Below are 17,718 nucleotides of genomic sequence, written 5' to 3'. Positions count from 1 at the left end.
TGCCCTAAAACATTTCACAAAAATTTACATTAACATTAAAAAAATAAATAAAAATAAAATAATAAAAAAGGAGTCTATTTTCTGTGATGTCGATTATGTTGATGGATGTATCTGTATGGACGTATCTGCACACGTCAGACGTGCATTATATAACTTAAGAGAATGTGTCTAGGCAGATCAGAAAAGTACGACGCAACATTTTCACGCTGCAGTGCGTTCTTCATTGCCTGACCGCTACATAAGGACACCCGAGTTTCCAACTTTGTCCCACGTTGTGATAAGCAGACAGCGGAGGCGTGGTCTCTGACGTCACTTGGGCTGAACCGTACTACAGCACTAGTCTGGCTGGATGTCTGACTCAGCCACGCAGGTTATTTGGGCATATATTTTAAACGCATGTTTTAACTAAACAGACCATATAATGCTCGCTCGTTCCTCTTGCTTTGGACCACGCGCATCTTGTATTTTGGGCGGTTTGGGGAAGTGCGACAGGAGGTAAGTTATAGTAAGCAATATCACGCGAGTCGAGTTTCTGCACGCTGTACAGAAGTTGGCACTGTCCCAGTCATGCGCTGCAAGTCAGACATGTAGTCTACATTTCATTTGGCATTGAATTGCTCAGCGACTGATTAGCACACGGTTAATGTGATGCGATGCATGCAGTAGCCTACAATGCTTTTGCATGTTAGCTACAATCCAATAATGCAGGCGTTTTATTTTATTGAATGCAAAAGTTGCTCTTTTAAATTAAGGATTGTAATTTCAAGTTGATTTGAATTAGAATTTGTGAAACTAACTGTAAACTGATTGCTTTCAGGTTTTAAGGTTTTTATCAAGAAGATGAAAAAGTTTCTTGCATTTGATAAATAGACTGGCAATGTCTATGTTAATATCTTTCTGACCACAACTGCTAATGGACTGAGAGGTTACTTCAATAAATTTCTTTATGTGGACTTGTGCCAACGCTGCAGAAAAGCCCATCGTCCCGATTCCAGGTCACTGTGTCCCCAAATTTGTGCTACCACTCTCCTATACCCTCGCTCGTCTGTTCATCCCTTGCTTTATGGGGCTGTTTTTGCTTTTTCTGACCCTGTTTTGTATCTTGCCACAGACTGCTAGAATTAGTTTCAAATAAATTGGTACTTTTTATGTATGGACCAAATCTAGAACTGCGCAATAACGGCCTCTGCCCAACATACGGTACTGTTGGAGTTTTACCCTTGCAAGAAACCCAGCTGAATGTCAGTAAGCTCTCAGGATTTAACCCAAGGACTTTCCAAGTGAGTTAGCACTCAGGATTTAAACCAAGAACTTCTATCCAGGCCAGTTTTAAACAAGCATCAAAGATCGCAGAGCTCATGTAAAGAACAAATCATGAGCTCTGACAGTTTCCAGTACCGTGCACTGTTCGAGTACAAGCAGGAGAGGGGTGACGATATCTCTCTGCAGCCTGGAGATCTGCTCACAGTCAGTAAGATGGCACTGTTGACATCCGATTACCAGGAGGGTGATGAGAAGTGCCCAAAAGGCTGGCTGCATGGCATCAATGAATGCACAAAGGAGAAGGGCAACTTCCCCGGCACCTTTGTGGAGTATGTTGGGGTCGTGAGGACGGGCCTTACTTCAGGGAAGCCCTGGCCGAGACCTGTACCACCAACACCTGTAGGGCCCCAGCCCCCAGGGGCTGCTGCTTCAGAGAGTGAGTGTTATCATTATGTTTATTCAACATGCTTTATGTAACACAAAAATTCAATAAAAATAAAGTGATATGAAATCCTAAATATAAATTAAACATATGTATATGTACATATATAATTATAAATTGTACTTAAAAAAAATAAATATATATATATCAAGTAATTTGATGATCATGATATGGTTGTACTGTATCTATCATCATAGAATGAAAAATATTGCAACATCTCAAAGGCATCCATAATCTTATACCCTCAATCTTAAGAGCAGGATCTCCTCCCCACATTTGGATTAGGCAGAACAACCCTGTAATAAAACGCTTCACTTGAAATTTGAGGACATTGTGTGCAAATCACAGACTTCAGCTCCCAGTAGTAACATTACTTCCAGTGCTGAAAATAGGGATCTGTCAAGGATTTGTGAATGTCTTTGAGAAAGAGATAAGAAATAAGTACTTGCATAAATGGCAATTTTAAAGCTAAAATAATATTCAAAATGTTGTGTTAAGCTCTTTACTGGGCCTGCATTGCCCCTGTGTTTCTGACTGTGGTACAGTCTGCTTGTGGGGGTGTTCATATGCTAACTAGGTCAGACAGCCAACTCTAGTTGTTCCAATAGTGCTCTTCTTTCTTACTGTCTAGGGCACATGTCTCTTTAATGGTGAAGGTTTAGGTTGTATTTATACTATTTATGTGTTTTATATACTGTAGATCCTCTTTTAGTGGCTGAGTTCTTTTGTTTCAGCCAAGGTGCAGAGATGGTAATAAACAGCATAGCAAAGCCATTCCTTACTGTCAGGAGAGGCAAAAACATGCAGTTCTGTTGAATAATTGATCACTGGTGCATTGGATGGCTGACAGTCCACCGATCATTAGACTCACCCTGTGCCAAGAGATTCTTGTGGAACACTGACGAAACACTTATGCTGATTATAGATAGTTTTATGAGGCTAGCAAATTGTCAAGTTTACAGAATTTATCAAATGGGTCAAATTTTTATTTTATTTTATTATTATTATTAATTTTTTTAAATCAGGCATTACTGAATGGAAGCTTTTGGAACAGTGAATATGGAACAACAGTCCAGAAATTGCCAAAGACATTGAACTTCTTACACTTATGTATTATTTGTATATGAGACAAATATTCATATCTTCAGAGTTTGGAAGTGTGGTTGACCTACTTACAGAGTCTAGTTATACAAAAAAAAAAAAAAAAAAATATATATATATATATATATATATATATATATATATATATATACAGTACAGACCAAAGGTTTGGACACACTTTCTCATTCAAAGAGTTTTCTTTATTTTCATGACTATGAAAATTGTAGAGTCACACTGAAGGCATCAAAACTATGAATTAACACATGTGGAATTAAATACATAACAAAAAAGTGTGAAACAACTGAAAATATATCATATTCTAGGTTCTTCAAAGTAGCCACCTTTTGCTTTGATTACTGCTTTGCACACTCTTGGCATTCTCTTGATGAGCTTCAAGAGGTAGTCACCTGAAATGGTTTTCACTTCACAGGTGTGCCCTGTCAGGTTTAATAAGTGTGATTTCTTGCCTTATAAATGGGGTTGGGACCATCAGTTGTGTTGTGCAGAAGTCAGGTGGATACACAGCTGATAGTCCTACTGAATAGACTGTTAGAATTTGTATTATGGCAAGAAAAAAGCAGTACAGGAAAATGAGTGGCCATCATTACTTTAAGAAATGAAGATCAGTCAGTCCGAAAAATTGGGAAAACTTTGAAAGTGTCCCCAAGTGCAGTCACAAAAATCATCAAGCGCTACAAAGAAACTGGCTCACATGCGGACCGCCCCAGGAAAGGAAGACCAAGAGTCACCTCTGCTGCAGAGGATAAGTTCATCCGAGTCACCAGCCTCAGAAATCACAGGTTAACAGCAGCTCAGATTAGAGACCAGGTCAATGGCACACGGAGTTCTAGCAGCAGACACATCTCTAGAACAACTGTTAAGAGGAGACTGTGTGAATCAGGCCTTCATGGTAGATTATCTGCTAGGAAACCACTGCTAAAGAAATGCAACAAGCAGAAAAGACTTGTTTGGGCTAAAGAACACAAGGAATGGACATTAGACCAGTGGAAATCTGTGCTTTGGTCTGATTAGTCCAAATCTGAGATCTTTGGTTCCAACCACCGTGTCTTTGTGCCACGCAGAAAAGGTGAACGGATGGACTCTACATGCCTGGTTCCCACCATGAAGCATGGAGGAGGAGGTGTGATGGTGTGGGGGTGCTTTGCTGGTGACACTGTTGGGGATTTATTCAAAATGGAAGGCATACTGAACCAGCATGGCTACCACAGCATCTTGCAGCGGCATGCTATTCCATCCGGTTTGCGTTTAGTTGGACCATCATTTATTTTTCAACAGGACAATGACCCCAAACACACCTCCAGGCTGTGTAAGGGCTATTTGACCAAGAAGGAGAGTGATGGGGTGCTGCGCCAGATGACCTGGCCTCCACAGTCACCGGACCTGAACCCAATCGAGATGGTTTGGGGTGAGCTGGACTGCAGAGTGTAGGCAAAAGGGCCAACAAGTGCTAAGCATCTCTGGGAACTCCTTCAAGACTGTTGGAAGACCATTTCAGGTGACTACCTCTTGAAGCTCATCAAGAGAATGCCAAGAGTGTGCAAAGCAGTAATCAAAGCAAAAGGTGGCTACTTTGAAGAACCTAGAATATGACATATTTTCAGTTGTTTCTCACTTTTTTGTTATGTATATAATTCCACATGTGTTAATTCATAGTTTTGATGCCTTCAGTGTGAATCTACAATTTTCATAGTCATTAAGATAAAGAAAACTGAATTAAAAGGTGTGTCCAAACCTTTGGTCTGTAGTGTGTGTGTGTGTGTGTATGTGTGTGTATATATATATATATATATATATATATATTACACACACAGTATATTATATTTTAAGCATTGACCATTATTTAGGACTCTGCAGTGGATATGGGCAACTTGACTTCCCCGTGGCCTGTTTAGAATGTTCATGCGAAATAGTATTTAAATAATGAATATTATGAATGCATTTAACATTTAAAGCTATTTTATGTTTCAAACGGACAAAATCTAGCATGAATTTCAGTTCCCAACACTGCAATCCATCACTGTTCAAATTTGCAGGTTAGTGTTCACCCAGATGGAAGTGACATATACAAAGTCTGTATACTATATGTGCGTGTGTTCTTCATCTGTTATGTTCCCATTATTGGATTGTGCTTAACCTAACTGAAAGCATTCTAGTTGTTTTAAGATGCATGAAGTAGCTCCGTGTTGGCCTGTTTAGCAGAGGACTAAAACCCATGCATTAAAATATCTAGTATAAATATCTATTTCAGTCATGACCGTGTATGATGCAGGCAAATGGGTCTTTGATGCAATTTACTGGCTGTCACATAATCACTTCATGGCTCAAGCTGATTGCTCTCCATTTCATGTTCAGCCAATGAGCTTTTTTGCTTAACATAGTTCGATTTTGTGTTTACTGTATTTAAGTCTTGCAAAACCCTCTGCCTCCCCCAGTTCCACCCTATAGTTCTTCTCTGGGTAATTTCATGTATGCTATTTGTTCAGTAACAGTACATGCTCACAGCAGCTTGTCTCCATTAGAAGTAGCAAGTCTCTGTAATGCTCTGTAAAGTCTCTGAATAAAAGTAATAATAAAAAAAAGATTTGACTTGACTAAGAAGTATTCCTAAACAGTAGGTTTATATTTATTTATTTATTTATACATAACTGAATGGATTGTCGGAAAGTTGGCAAAAACTATCGTTCCCATCTGTCTCTAGGACTTTAGAGAGTAATTTTGATCAATATAACCCTCAATGTAGTATGGTGTTGCTGCTTTTTCTGACCTGGTGTTGTCTCTGGACAGTTGCTGTGGATAATTTCCAAGATTCAACATATGCTGCTTTGTGTATTAGCATAGTTTTATAAGGTCAGCAGCCATCTCCATTTTTGGCTCTTCTCTCAATCCCTTTTTCTCTGTCATCATTAGCATTTTATGTTTGAGCAAATTTGCTCCAGTGTTGCAAAAGTGGCCCATTTTACTTAATAACAGCTTTATGTCATGTCTCCTGGACATACAATTGGCTGTCAGATATTGGGCAGGCAGATTTTCTGTGCCGAGATGATGCATTCCACAGCTGGTTTCTCTCTTTGTCTTTTTCCCACTATGAATATACTGACATGTTCCAAGGCAACAACGAGGCAAAGATCAACCTATTAGCTGCTCACCAGCACTGTTAAAGTGTCAGTCAAAGCCTGCAGTCTTCACATTCACCATTATCCTTGTTATTGACTTGAGATCCATCTCTTTTGATCACTGATCCCTGATTACTTTGACTCTCATTTCTCAAAGGCCTTCTGCAGATGTATGGTTGATGAGGAAAAGCCACTTTTGGTGTCACGCTCTGATCAAGCACACGGTGATGTGTTAATAGATGAGTCAGAGAGCTGCTAAGTGGGATGATGGTTTTTACCAGGACTCAGGAAGAAGCCTGAGCAACTCTTTCTGGGATCAATTTTCCAGACGTGCTGGTCAGGTATCATGGCTGTATTTGCAGCTAGGCTTAATGAGGTACTGAGCAATGCAAGAGAGTGCGATCCTCCATAGAGTATACTAAGAACAAAAAAACAAATGTTCTTTCTACATTTGAAATAACCCCAGAACTGCAGTATACGAGGGGAATTATGTCACAATTATGTTTTTTTCACAGATACCAATGCTTTTACAGAAACAGGTGTTATTTCTCATGATTTGAGGAGTGTAGTAGTAGCATTTCATTATGAATGGTATTCAAAAAAATAATTGCTTTTGGGGTTGGTGAGAATTTTTTTTATGTTTTTAAAAGAAGTCTCTAATGCTCACCTGCAAGGTAAAAACAGTAACAACAATATACTATTACTATTTTCTGCTTGAATATGTTTTAACATGTAATTTATTCCTGTGAATTTACAGCATACAGTACGTTATTACAGTCTTGCATGATCCTTCAGAAAGCATTCTAAAATACTGATTTAGTGCTCAAGTAACCATTCTCTGACTTTTTTTTTTAAATAACAGCTCTGTACCATTTATTGTATTGTTATATTGTATTTACTGCCGCATTTAATGCATCCTTTCAGGTAATAAAAATAATGATTTCTTTCAACAACAAAAAAAGAAGTACTGACTCCAAGGTTTTGAATGTTTAATTTTGCATTGTACACTTGCAGTATGGACTTTTTATCTAAAAAGACAAGTTACCAGAGAAACCCAACATATTTCTGTGTAAAAAATAAACTGAATACATTAAAAAAGTGTATAAAAATGTCTGAACTCAGTTGGATAATTAACTCATAGCACAAGGCCTTCATATTCAAATAAGAATTAAAATAATTTTATTTAATCATGGTTATTAGGTAAATAAACTTTCAACAAACCAGGCCTTTGAAAGCCTTAGTGAAGGTTAAAGGGATACTCGACCCCAAAATGAAAATTTTGTCATTAATCACTAACCCCCCATGTTGTTCCTAACCTGTAAGCTTTGTTCGTCTTCGGAACACAATTTATGATATTTTGGATGAAAACTGGGAGGCTTGTGAATGTCCCATAGACTGCCAAGTAAGTTACATCGCACCACAAGGTTGCGCTGTTTTCTTTCAAATCAAAGCATTAATATACGTAAAATACGTATCCTTTGTGCGCTTCTGATACAGAAGAGCATATGCTGCTTGTGTTCAGCACATAATCCCCAAAATGGCGATACGGTGGTGTGGAGAGAAACAGAGGAGAGGATTTGTTGAATAAAGTCGTTATTTTTGTTTTCTTCATGTACAAAAAGTATTCTCGTCACTTCATAATGTTACGGTTGAACCACTAATGGCAGATGGACTATTCTGACTACGTCTTTCATACTTTTCTGGGCTTTGACAGTGTAACTTACTTGGCAGTCTTTGGGACAGTCACAAGCCTCCCAGTTTTCATCCAAAATATCTTAAATTGTGTTCCAAAGATGGACAAAGCGAGTATCCCTTTAATGAAGCCACAACAAACTGTTTTGTGTAATGTTAATGTTTTAACTTAATAGTCATGATAAAGTAAATGCTTTTCCATTCATATTTGACTCCAAAGGCCTTGGACTAAGTTTACTATTTGAACCGAGGGAACCTTTATCCAAAGAGCACCAGGAATAATTAATTTTGCACTCAAGCGACACTCTTTGCATGCCTGTTTTGACAACAGTATAATTAATTGTAAGCCCTATTGTGTCATATATAAAACAGCTGCGCAATTGTTGGGTATGCCATGGAAGACGGCTAGGTGAAATTGCTGGCACTGATTGTTTTTCTAAAAAACCCTATGTTTAAGACACCGTGTTACAAGCCTCATTTATGGCTTTTGGCTCTCACAATTTGCTTGATTTGCCCTTGTGTAGTGCTTCATGCTCCCATGTGACAGGGAGGTTCAGGCTCGGCCAATGCTTTGGCAGAACACTTGCTGGCTCCCATATTTCTTTCCTCCACATTAGCTGCAAAGCAGTGGAGCAATTTCAAAACCGTAACCTTTTTAAACTCCGTTTAGGACTTTGTAGTTAGCATAATTTCTGAATCAATTGGTCCTGCACAACCTAGGTAAACTTGGCCAAAGCACATTAAAACTGAAAGGCAATTTTGAAAAGCAGGATTTTTTTTTAATGCCCTGCAGATAATATCTTATGCTCCTGTTTTGTGTTTGTGTATGTTTCTCACTGCAGAAGATTTTGCATTCCTACATAGCGAAAAGTTGTTAACTCTAAAACACTGACAGCAATGGTAGTGTCGGGAAATAGGATTTTAACAGGGGTTTTATGCTTATTCCCCCATGTATAGTAGAATTTCATTGTTTTAACCAGAGAGAAGCCAGTGTTTCGAATGTCATTTTCTAGAGATTAGATGAGCTGTAAATTGATGGCTTGTAGCCGTGAGGACAACAGGTAATAAAAAGATTGCTATTCATGAACAATGGGTAATTTGTTTGGTAGAAAAGGCAAGGTATTTCAATTTCGACTTTTTTTTTTTATCATTTAACGTGGAAAATAGTTTTACCTCGCAATATTGGTATTATTAGGGTAAGAATGAATGTGTGGTCACATTTACCTTTGTTTATAGCGAATCTTTGTGGGCGAAATCCAGAGATTTCAAAAGGAATCCATGTGATATGGATTTTAATTAGGAGCTGAAAGATTTCTCTAAGCAAATTCCGTAAAGTGTGTTTACCAGCACAAAGCTGCGTGATTTAAAAGTGACTTGTGTGTGTTGCTCATACATTGCTTCCCTGTTAACAATAGACATTAAAAATCATGTGCATTCTCACAAGGCTGGAAGATGCTAGTCATACCGGTAGTCTAATAAAAGCTGTTTTTTTACATGGACAGGTCACCACATGGAGGCCTCCATGTTGAGATCACATGACCAGTCAATACTGCTAGCTTCATCTCGCTAACAGTTTTTTCTCTTTGTGGTGTACAGTAATTTAATCAAATTTCAAAGGAACATGCATAAGTCCCACTGGCTTTCATTTTTGCATTGCCAAAACTCGAAACAGGCATGTAATCATTTTACATTTACATGACATGTTTCATTTTACACATCATTTGCAATGCAGGTAGGCATCCCGGTTCTTGCAGCTGTTCAGCATTAGAGCGTTTTCTCCCATGTGCATTTCTGAACAGACGTTTGTAAGATTTCACTTTAAGCATGACAACGAGGGTTGGTGCAAACCCTCTCAGTCATATTTATCTGAAAATCCATCACAACCATCCCACTCAGTGCCATGCCAAGAGGACGAAAGCCAAGTCTTTGTTTGCCATTTTATCCTGCTGTTGTGTATTCTCTGTCTCGATTGTTTTCCATGAAGCCCAGGGATGATGATAAACACTGCCTTCACTTGGGAGAACGATGCACCATAAATCTGTTTTCTATCCTTATTTCTATGCTGTTGCTACGGATTGGACTGTGGTTTTTTGAAATCTAGAGAAAAGCACAAACCAGCTACAACTGCTTCTCAATATTACACTTTCTCCTGCTATTTACGAGCACCCATAAAGACTCATGCCTTTTATGTCCTTACTTTATGTCCCTTTCATCTGTGCATTTTAAATGCGACCGAAAGGCTCCCGATAAATTTGTTGCAGTGTAATTTAACCAACATAATACGCAATGATATAAAATGCACAAGGGTAAAATGAATGGTGAACCACCTTTTTATAAACAATTGTGGGTCTTTGTTTGGACACAAGCATTATTCTTAATTTTATTCATTTATTTTGCTAGTAACATGTTTTACAGTTTTATCCAAAAGTTTGCAGTTGATAAGATTTTTTATTTTATTTTTAAAGAAGTCTCATATGATCACCAAGGCTGCATTTATTTGATCAAAAATTCACAATTTAAAATAGATATTTTCTATTTTTAATGCATTTTACATTAAATGTATTTCTGTGAACGGAGAGTTGAATTGCCTTAGGAAATCATTCTAATATGCTTAATTGGTGCTCAAGAAAACGTTGCTTTGTTGATAACAGCATTTATTTGAAAACGTTTGTAATATTATTAATATCTTTGCTGCCATGTTTGTTCAATTTAATTCATTTTTATTTTCTCAGTGACCCCAAAATTTTTAACAGTAGTCTGTATTTTTCCGTTATTGTGTAGGCTAGTTGAATTTTTTTAGTCATTAAAGCTCATTCATACTGCATATAAATTGATATATACATTGCCAATTTGCACCAGGTCCAGAGTTTAATTTATGCCTCAGGTGATTGGCTCAAAAGGCAGGTAAACATTTAAATATAGAGCTTTACAAACACACCAGGCTTTTATTAGCATCAGCACATAACTTCAAACCACTTGAGTGGAGTAGTGGAGTGGAACGTGCATTTCTATTAGCATTAGATGTGCTGCAGATTGGCTAGCATTGAAATTCCCAACGCACAACTTGATGGAAGAATTTGCTGCAAGTAATGCAGGGTGCAGGACCAATACACTGGACACTTCAGTCTCTGTTAAGAACTGTTCCTTTTATCATATCCACTTTAGAGTGTTGCAATGAGCCAGGGGCTGATAGTTAATCTTGGCCATTCTCAAAAATGCCACAGATGCTTCTGGAGGGAAAGGTGTTTTGAGAGCTGAAGTCAGCTGCAGTCAGAATTTAAGGTTTATCTTGGTTGAAATTCTGAAGTGTTCTTAGCCTCTACAGCTTTTACTGCTTAAAAATTCCTTGTGTTGAATGCTCTTCTTGTTTTGGCATTTAAGACTCAGAGTCGGGGTATAGAGGGTGAAGTGCTATTTCATGTTTGTGTATCTGTGAGATACCAAGTATGCCAACTGTCAGTTGGGGTTTGGAGAATAGAGCCCTTGTTTGGCTGTACAGCAAGAAGCTAGTGTTATATAACTGATGTGATATGCTTTCGCATGTGTTGGGAGAATTTCATACATAAATTTGGAGGCATGTTATTTTTAACATGAATCAAATCAAGACAGTTTTCAATATACAGCCCAATTCACCAGCTCTATAAATTTAGACATTGGTGCATATAACAGTATTAGCTGTAGTGAAATAGATTTGATTCAGAGAAATAGATTTTCATAAAACTCTAAAGTGTTCCAGGTTCATGGTGAAAATAAAATAGTTTCTCATTCTTGTGGTTTTGTCTGTTGTTTAGAAGTTTGTTTGATAGAAGTATAGAGCATGAAATATTCAAAGGAAAATAAAACATTTCAAAATTATGAAAAAACAAATACACAGAAAAATATATTTTGCACTAGGTTAAACTAGTTTGTGGTGGTACAGTAATGCTATCCGTTGGTGATACCATGGTATTTTGTTATATATTATGATACTAAATGTTTACCATGCTCATGTAGACGTAAACTTTTGTTCAAAAGTTTGTGGTTTAAAAAATATAAAAACTGCTATAAAAGGCTGCTATTTGATAAAATACAGTAAAATCAATAATATAATAAAATATTATTGCATTTTAAAATAACTGTTTTCTATTTTAATACAATTTAAAATGTGGTTTATTCCTGTGATATCAAAACAAAATTTTCACGAAATTTCACAATTGTCACATGATTCTTCATGTATATATTTTTTAGGACTGTCTGATGAATAGAATGTTCAAAGGAACAGCGCTTATTAGAAATGGATATTTTTTGCAACAATGTGACAAAATCTTTACAGTTATGATATGGGTCAGATGAAGATATCAAATGCAGTGAAAATTAGAATATGTAAGAAAACTATTAACCAGAACAAGATAAAACGAGGCAGAAAGTATTCAGTTGACTTGAAAATGGTTTTCTATGGCAATTTATTTGCACATATTTGTGTGTTATCAAACATGCACATAGCCACAGAACCAATATATCCATGGCCTACCTACCTCTGCTTTGTGTTGATTGATTGATTGGTTAAGTCATGTCATGCCACAATAGATTAATATATACCTATATTTTATTTTGTTTAGTGGCAGCAGGAGCTGTCAGTTCTATTACAGTTTTTTTTTCTGAGAACTAAAAAAGAACATCACAGGAATTGAGGGTAGCTTGGCAGCCTGTCCTTGCAGACACATCAAAAGTATTTTAAACAAGCTCATAGTTTGCCAGGCTGCCCTCAAGTTAAATAGTTACTCTCCATCCTTAACCTTCTGTCCTCTTTCATCTTCCCTGGAAATTTGCAGCGTCTCTGAAGGAGACAGCACTCCAAGGAAATTAATGATGCATCAGTAAATATGACCCACAGAGCCATGTTGACACAGGTGGTGATCTTTTACTTTGGCCCCATCTTCAATTTGCTCTTTTACTAGTAGCAAGTTTGTTTAAAGTCTTCCCATCTGTCCTGAGCTACACAACCTTCAAAATGTTTAGACTGGATCCCAGAAAAAAGCCTGGCTTATTTGAAGGCAAGAGCTTTCTTCTCCAACTTTACGAAAACATAGAAAGTATTTGATTTGCTCAAACAACACCCATGCTATTTCTGGGCAACCCGCATTAGACTTTTCACAAAATAGTTTGCTAAGAGTAAGCAAACCCCATTTCTCAGTGACAACAGCGAATTTAATAGCTAAAGAATCATTCTCTGTTGGTGGTACCTTCTCAACGTCAAATACTGGAGAGCACATCCCTGATCTCAGACTGACACTGTCACTGAAAGTTAGTTGGGGTCTGTGCTACAGCAATGATTGCCTGAAGGCAACCTAGTTCTTACTTGTCATGGGTGTCTCATATGCTCTGCAGATTACATTGAGGAGGCAGAACCCTGTTTGATATATTTTTAGACATAGACATGCAGCCTTGCTTGAGAATCTACACATGCCATTTTTTGCTTGAGAAAAATCATAGAATCAGTACGATCACAGACTTCAGTCAGATTTATACATGTCCCGTCATGGCAAAGGGGTGTTTAAAGGTCAGGTATTCGTGATGGCGTGCTCGGTCTCCCTTCACATGCCATGAGAACTGTCTCTTGTCTGTACAACTCTTTGTCTATAGATATTTATTTTCCTCCAGGCTAATTTGTTCTATTCTCAGGAGTATTGTCTTGTCAGGTGAATGTCAAAACTTTGTGTGTGTGTGTGTGTGTGGGTTATTGCATTTAATGGATGTCAGCGGATGGACTGCACTTTGTGTGACGCAGTCATCTTTAATGATAATGTGTCAGAGATAATTGATTTGGTAATTTTAATTATATGACCTTTTTATTTAGTTTTTCTGTTCATTAGTTGAAGGAACCCTTATGCTTCTTATTTCATTGTGCTAACTGCATTAAACTCAGATATTTAATATCTTGCTTTATTGCTGGCCTTATTGTTAACTATTCATCCTTGCATATACAACATTGTTAAAATTTCTGAGGTAAGATTTGTATTTGTCCATTTTTTTAAGAAGAAATTTATACTTTTATTCAGAAAGGTCATATTAAATTGATTAAAAGTGACTTTAAAGACATTGCCGATGTTACAAAAGAATTTGAATTCAAATAAATGTTTTTGTCCTGAAAAAAAAATGTATCACAGTTTCCACAAAAATATTAAGCAGCACAACTGTTTTCAGCACTGATGATAATAAGAACTGTTACTTTAGAACAAAATCAACATATATTAGAATGATCTCTGAAGGATTATGTGGACTGGATTATGATTATGATTATGATTATGAAGACTGGATTAATGGCTGCTAAAAATTCAGGTAGGCCATTGCAGGAAAAAAAAATTAAAATAGAAAAATGTATTTTACATTGTAATATCTAATACTATTTTTGTTTTACTGTAATAAATGCATAAGAGACTTCTTTCGAAAACATTTAAAATTGATAAACTACCCCAACGTTTGAAAGAGTGTATTTTTATAAAAAATAAAATAAAATAAAAAAGTTCTGTATTTTATATGTTATACTATGTTTTCAAGGGTTTATATTCAATCCTGTGGCTGCAGTATGACTCTATTTTCCCCTCACTAGTGCTTGAATGTTCCACTCCTCTACTAGTTCTCAGCTTTTGGAGAGAGTCAAATCTGGATTTGATGACTGTATCATCTCTTTGTGGCTTTTTGTGCTCCTCATCCAAATTAAGCTGCTGACAGAGAGACACTACTATTAAATCACCAATTTATTTGCTCACTGGAAACTACTAATAGTCCTCTGAAGTCTGCCCGCTGTTGCACTGCCAAGGCGACATTAGTCTGAGCTCAGATTTTCTGGACCCTGTAGGTCCATTTAAACCATCAAGCTCAGGAAGGAACAAAAGTTCACAGCAGTTATCTTCCTGATTATTGTTCCTTGTTGACAAGGACCCAGATTGAAAGACCTGTTATTTGCTCATTTCTTTCTTCTACATTTTCTGGGTGTCTTTGACCACAGTTGCCTTAGGTTTTTGGCCCAAGATAAAAGAATAAAAATCAAAAGTACCTCAGGCCATCCTTAAAAATATTTTGGTTTGCAGTAACAGTAATTTTTTTTAAAAAGAGGGTCGGTAGGTCTGTCTATTTTTTTTTTTCAAGTTTCAATGTAAAAAAAAAAAAAGTAAATTTTTGTGATGGTGATGACGTCGGTATGAATTTAAACAAATTAGCATATCGTGACGTCACTGACTGGGTCTTCAACCCGTGCCTTCGGGCGCATCATTGCAAACCTCATTTTGATGCAGGCTAGACCACAAACAAATTTTAAACTTTGACAAAATCATGTTTATTGCATGAATTTCAGGTGAGAAAAAAATGAGGTACTGTTTTACTTGCATCCACCGCTACGTATCAATGCAACCTACAAATGAGAGAACGTTTACTTTGCTTTCTTGGGTTGTCATTTTTGAAAAAAAATCCTGTTTCATTTGAGTGACGAGTGTTCATTGAATCGATTGTAAAATCGATTTTGCATGTCTAAAGTTTTATACGGCAAATAACACCAAATATAGGTAAATCAACGGACAACAGGCAGGAGGAATGTAAAGATTCAATATATTGGTAAAGACCAATATTTCTGATGATTTATTGGCGTGAAGTCACGTGCAAAATGACAAACAGGAGTGACAATATTTTCAAACAACATTTTCGAAAAACAATAAGCAGAGTGGACTGCCATAATGCAAAACATTTACTGCAGGCTTCAACATGGCTGTGTTTACGATTAAATTTCAACAACAACAAAAAAATCGCATAGGCGATTTTCTTAGGCTATCAAAATAATATTTTTTCGAATATTTGTCGAATTTAAAATAAAAATCCACATTCGAATGTGCGAATTTTAGGTGTGCATTAAGGAAGCTGCCTTTTGAGCCCCGGTACGTGTTCCATTCCATCCGTTCCAAAGTGTCTACACAACTTTCAAAGGCGGACGAGCTCGACACGCAGTAGGCTATCTGCTTTCTCATCTTTCACCTCGTGTACGCGCACGAGATGCGATGACAATATATGTGTCATTGCATATTAAGGTTATGTTAGCCTATCCAGTTGAAGCCACTTAAAAAAATCAATGTGGAGAAGATCTTGTTTACATCAAAACTGAAACCAAGCCGTTCACACAGAACGCATATTTCGCATCTTCTAGAGGGACACCGTTGGACATTGCTTCTCGCACAAGAGAGCCGCATGTTTAGAAAGACATGTAAAATAATGTATTCATTTAATTTTCTAAAAATATCTCGAGACTTTATGTTGGGTTTTTGTTCCCCATCCCACTGCATCTCATGTTTTTAAATGAAAAAATGTATCCTGTGTGACTGGTTTTCCGCCCTTTTTATTTATTTAACAATGCATGCATTCATGATGCTGTTTTGTTTATAGTTCTTTAAGGAACTTAATTAATAATTGGTTCATAAACATTATTTTATATGTTTTTTTCAAAGTCATGTATTCTAATGCTTTGAATAAACATGCAGTAATATTTTGCTTGATGCGCTATCTTGAGCCTCAGAAGAGAAGAAAAAAGCTTTTCTTCACCCTAACTGAAATTATGCATTTAAAATTCGAATACAATTCGAATTTTGATCATATTTAAGTAAAAAATTCGAATTTAGTTTTTTCATCTATTTTGACAGCCCTAGGCGATTCAAGTCCGAGACTGTATGAGACTGAATTCCGGCTGAATTCACATTTCTGTTGTAAAAAGTGAAACATTGTGCAGAAGTATTATTTGCTGTTATGCGTGTTTGTCCGAAGCTGCAGTTGGTGTGTGACGCCTGTTCAAAAGAAAAAAAACCTGGACGCGCTCCAAGAGAAGGTCGTTAAAATCATTTTCTTATTTTCGTTTTCGAAACTTGTGTTGGTTGATTCGTGCTTGATTCGTGCAATAGATTTTCGAACATAAAGTGACAGTCGACACGGTCACGGTTTTAGACTAGAGAGGAGAAGGGATGGGAAAAGATCTGGGCACAGTTTTTCCAGAACTTTGTGCCAAGTTAAAGCAGTGTCGAGCTGTTTTAATGAATTTTTTTAGATGTATTATGGTGCCCGAACCCGTATGACTTTGAACAGTGACCGCGAACATTTAGTTTACTGCAGCCGCAGCCATCATTACCAAGCGTGAGAGTATGAGACGAAGCGAACTCACAGGCCACAGTGTGACATCCGTGTAAACACAGATGACGTCAAGGGTTTTTTTTTTATTAAAGAAGATAGCCTTCATTTGCATGTAGGCCAAGGCAATTTATATATTTACAATACTTACTTAAATATAATTAATAGTATTTTATTGCGTTTGTATTAGTTGTTTGAAGAGTAAAAAAATAATTGGTCGGTCTTAACGCAAATTTACAATCGGCAAGTCGGTCGGACTTAAAGCAAAAAAAATAATAAAATTGAGTCGGTGCTAAATTGACAGGGTCGGTCGGGTTACGGCAAACAAGAATATTTTTAAGGATGGCCTCATCAAATATTGATGCAAAGAAAGATAGAATTTATGGTATTTGTGAGTCATTCATATTTAGTGCCCATGACCATTTATTCCCTCTACTATCTACCTACTAAAACACTGTTTTTACAAAAGTTTGGTGTTGGTAAGATTTTTAGTTTTATGTTTTGGAAAGTAGTCTTGGTAACACTTAAGTACTATATTCTCACTATTAACTTGCTTATTAGCGTGCCTAATATTAATATATTGGCTGTTTATAATTAGTACTTATAAAGCAGATATTCTGCATGAACATATTCTGAATCACTATTCCAATACCTAAACATAACAACTAACTATTAATAAGCAGCAAATTACGAGTTTATTGTGGAAAACGTTGTAGTTAATGGTTTGTCAATACTGCGAGAATTGGACCTTAAAAATAAAGTGTCACTGAAGTCTCATATATGCTTACCAAGGCTGCATTTATTTGATCAAAAATAGTTATTGCTACAGCGGCAAAGCTGTATTTTCAGTATTTCAAAAGAACTGTAAAGGGGGCATATTATGAAAATCTAACGTTTTCCATTTTTAAGTGCTATAATCAGGACCTACAAACCCAGGAAAACGTT

At 36.8% G+C, this 17,718-nt stretch overlaps 1 protein-coding gene across 1 annotated transcript in view; it reads left to right on the top strand.

The window, feature by feature from the left end:
- The first annotated feature begins 279 nt into the window (after positions 1-279).
- pik3r3b (phosphoinositide-3-kinase, regulatory subunit 3b (gamma)) overlaps positions 280-17,718 on the top strand; it is a 177,732-nt gene continuing 160,293 nt past the window's right edge. The window contains exons 1-2 of the mRNA XM_059570962.1: positions 280-495; positions 818-1,699. Coding sequence (XP_059426945.1) covers positions 1,375-1,699 — 325 coding nt within the window. The 5' untranslated portion in view covers positions 280-495; positions 818-1,374. The remainder of the gene's footprint in view (positions 496-817; positions 1,700-17,718) is intronic.

This window comes from Carassius carassius, chromosome 17 (genome assembly GCF_963082965.1).
Source record: "Carassius carassius chromosome 17, fCarCar2.1, whole genome shotgun sequence".
In the NCBI taxonomy this organism is placed as follows: Eukaryota; Metazoa; Chordata; class Actinopteri; order Cypriniformes; family Cyprinidae; genus Carassius; species Carassius carassius.
This window is presented reverse-complemented; position numbering and strand designations above follow the sequence as displayed.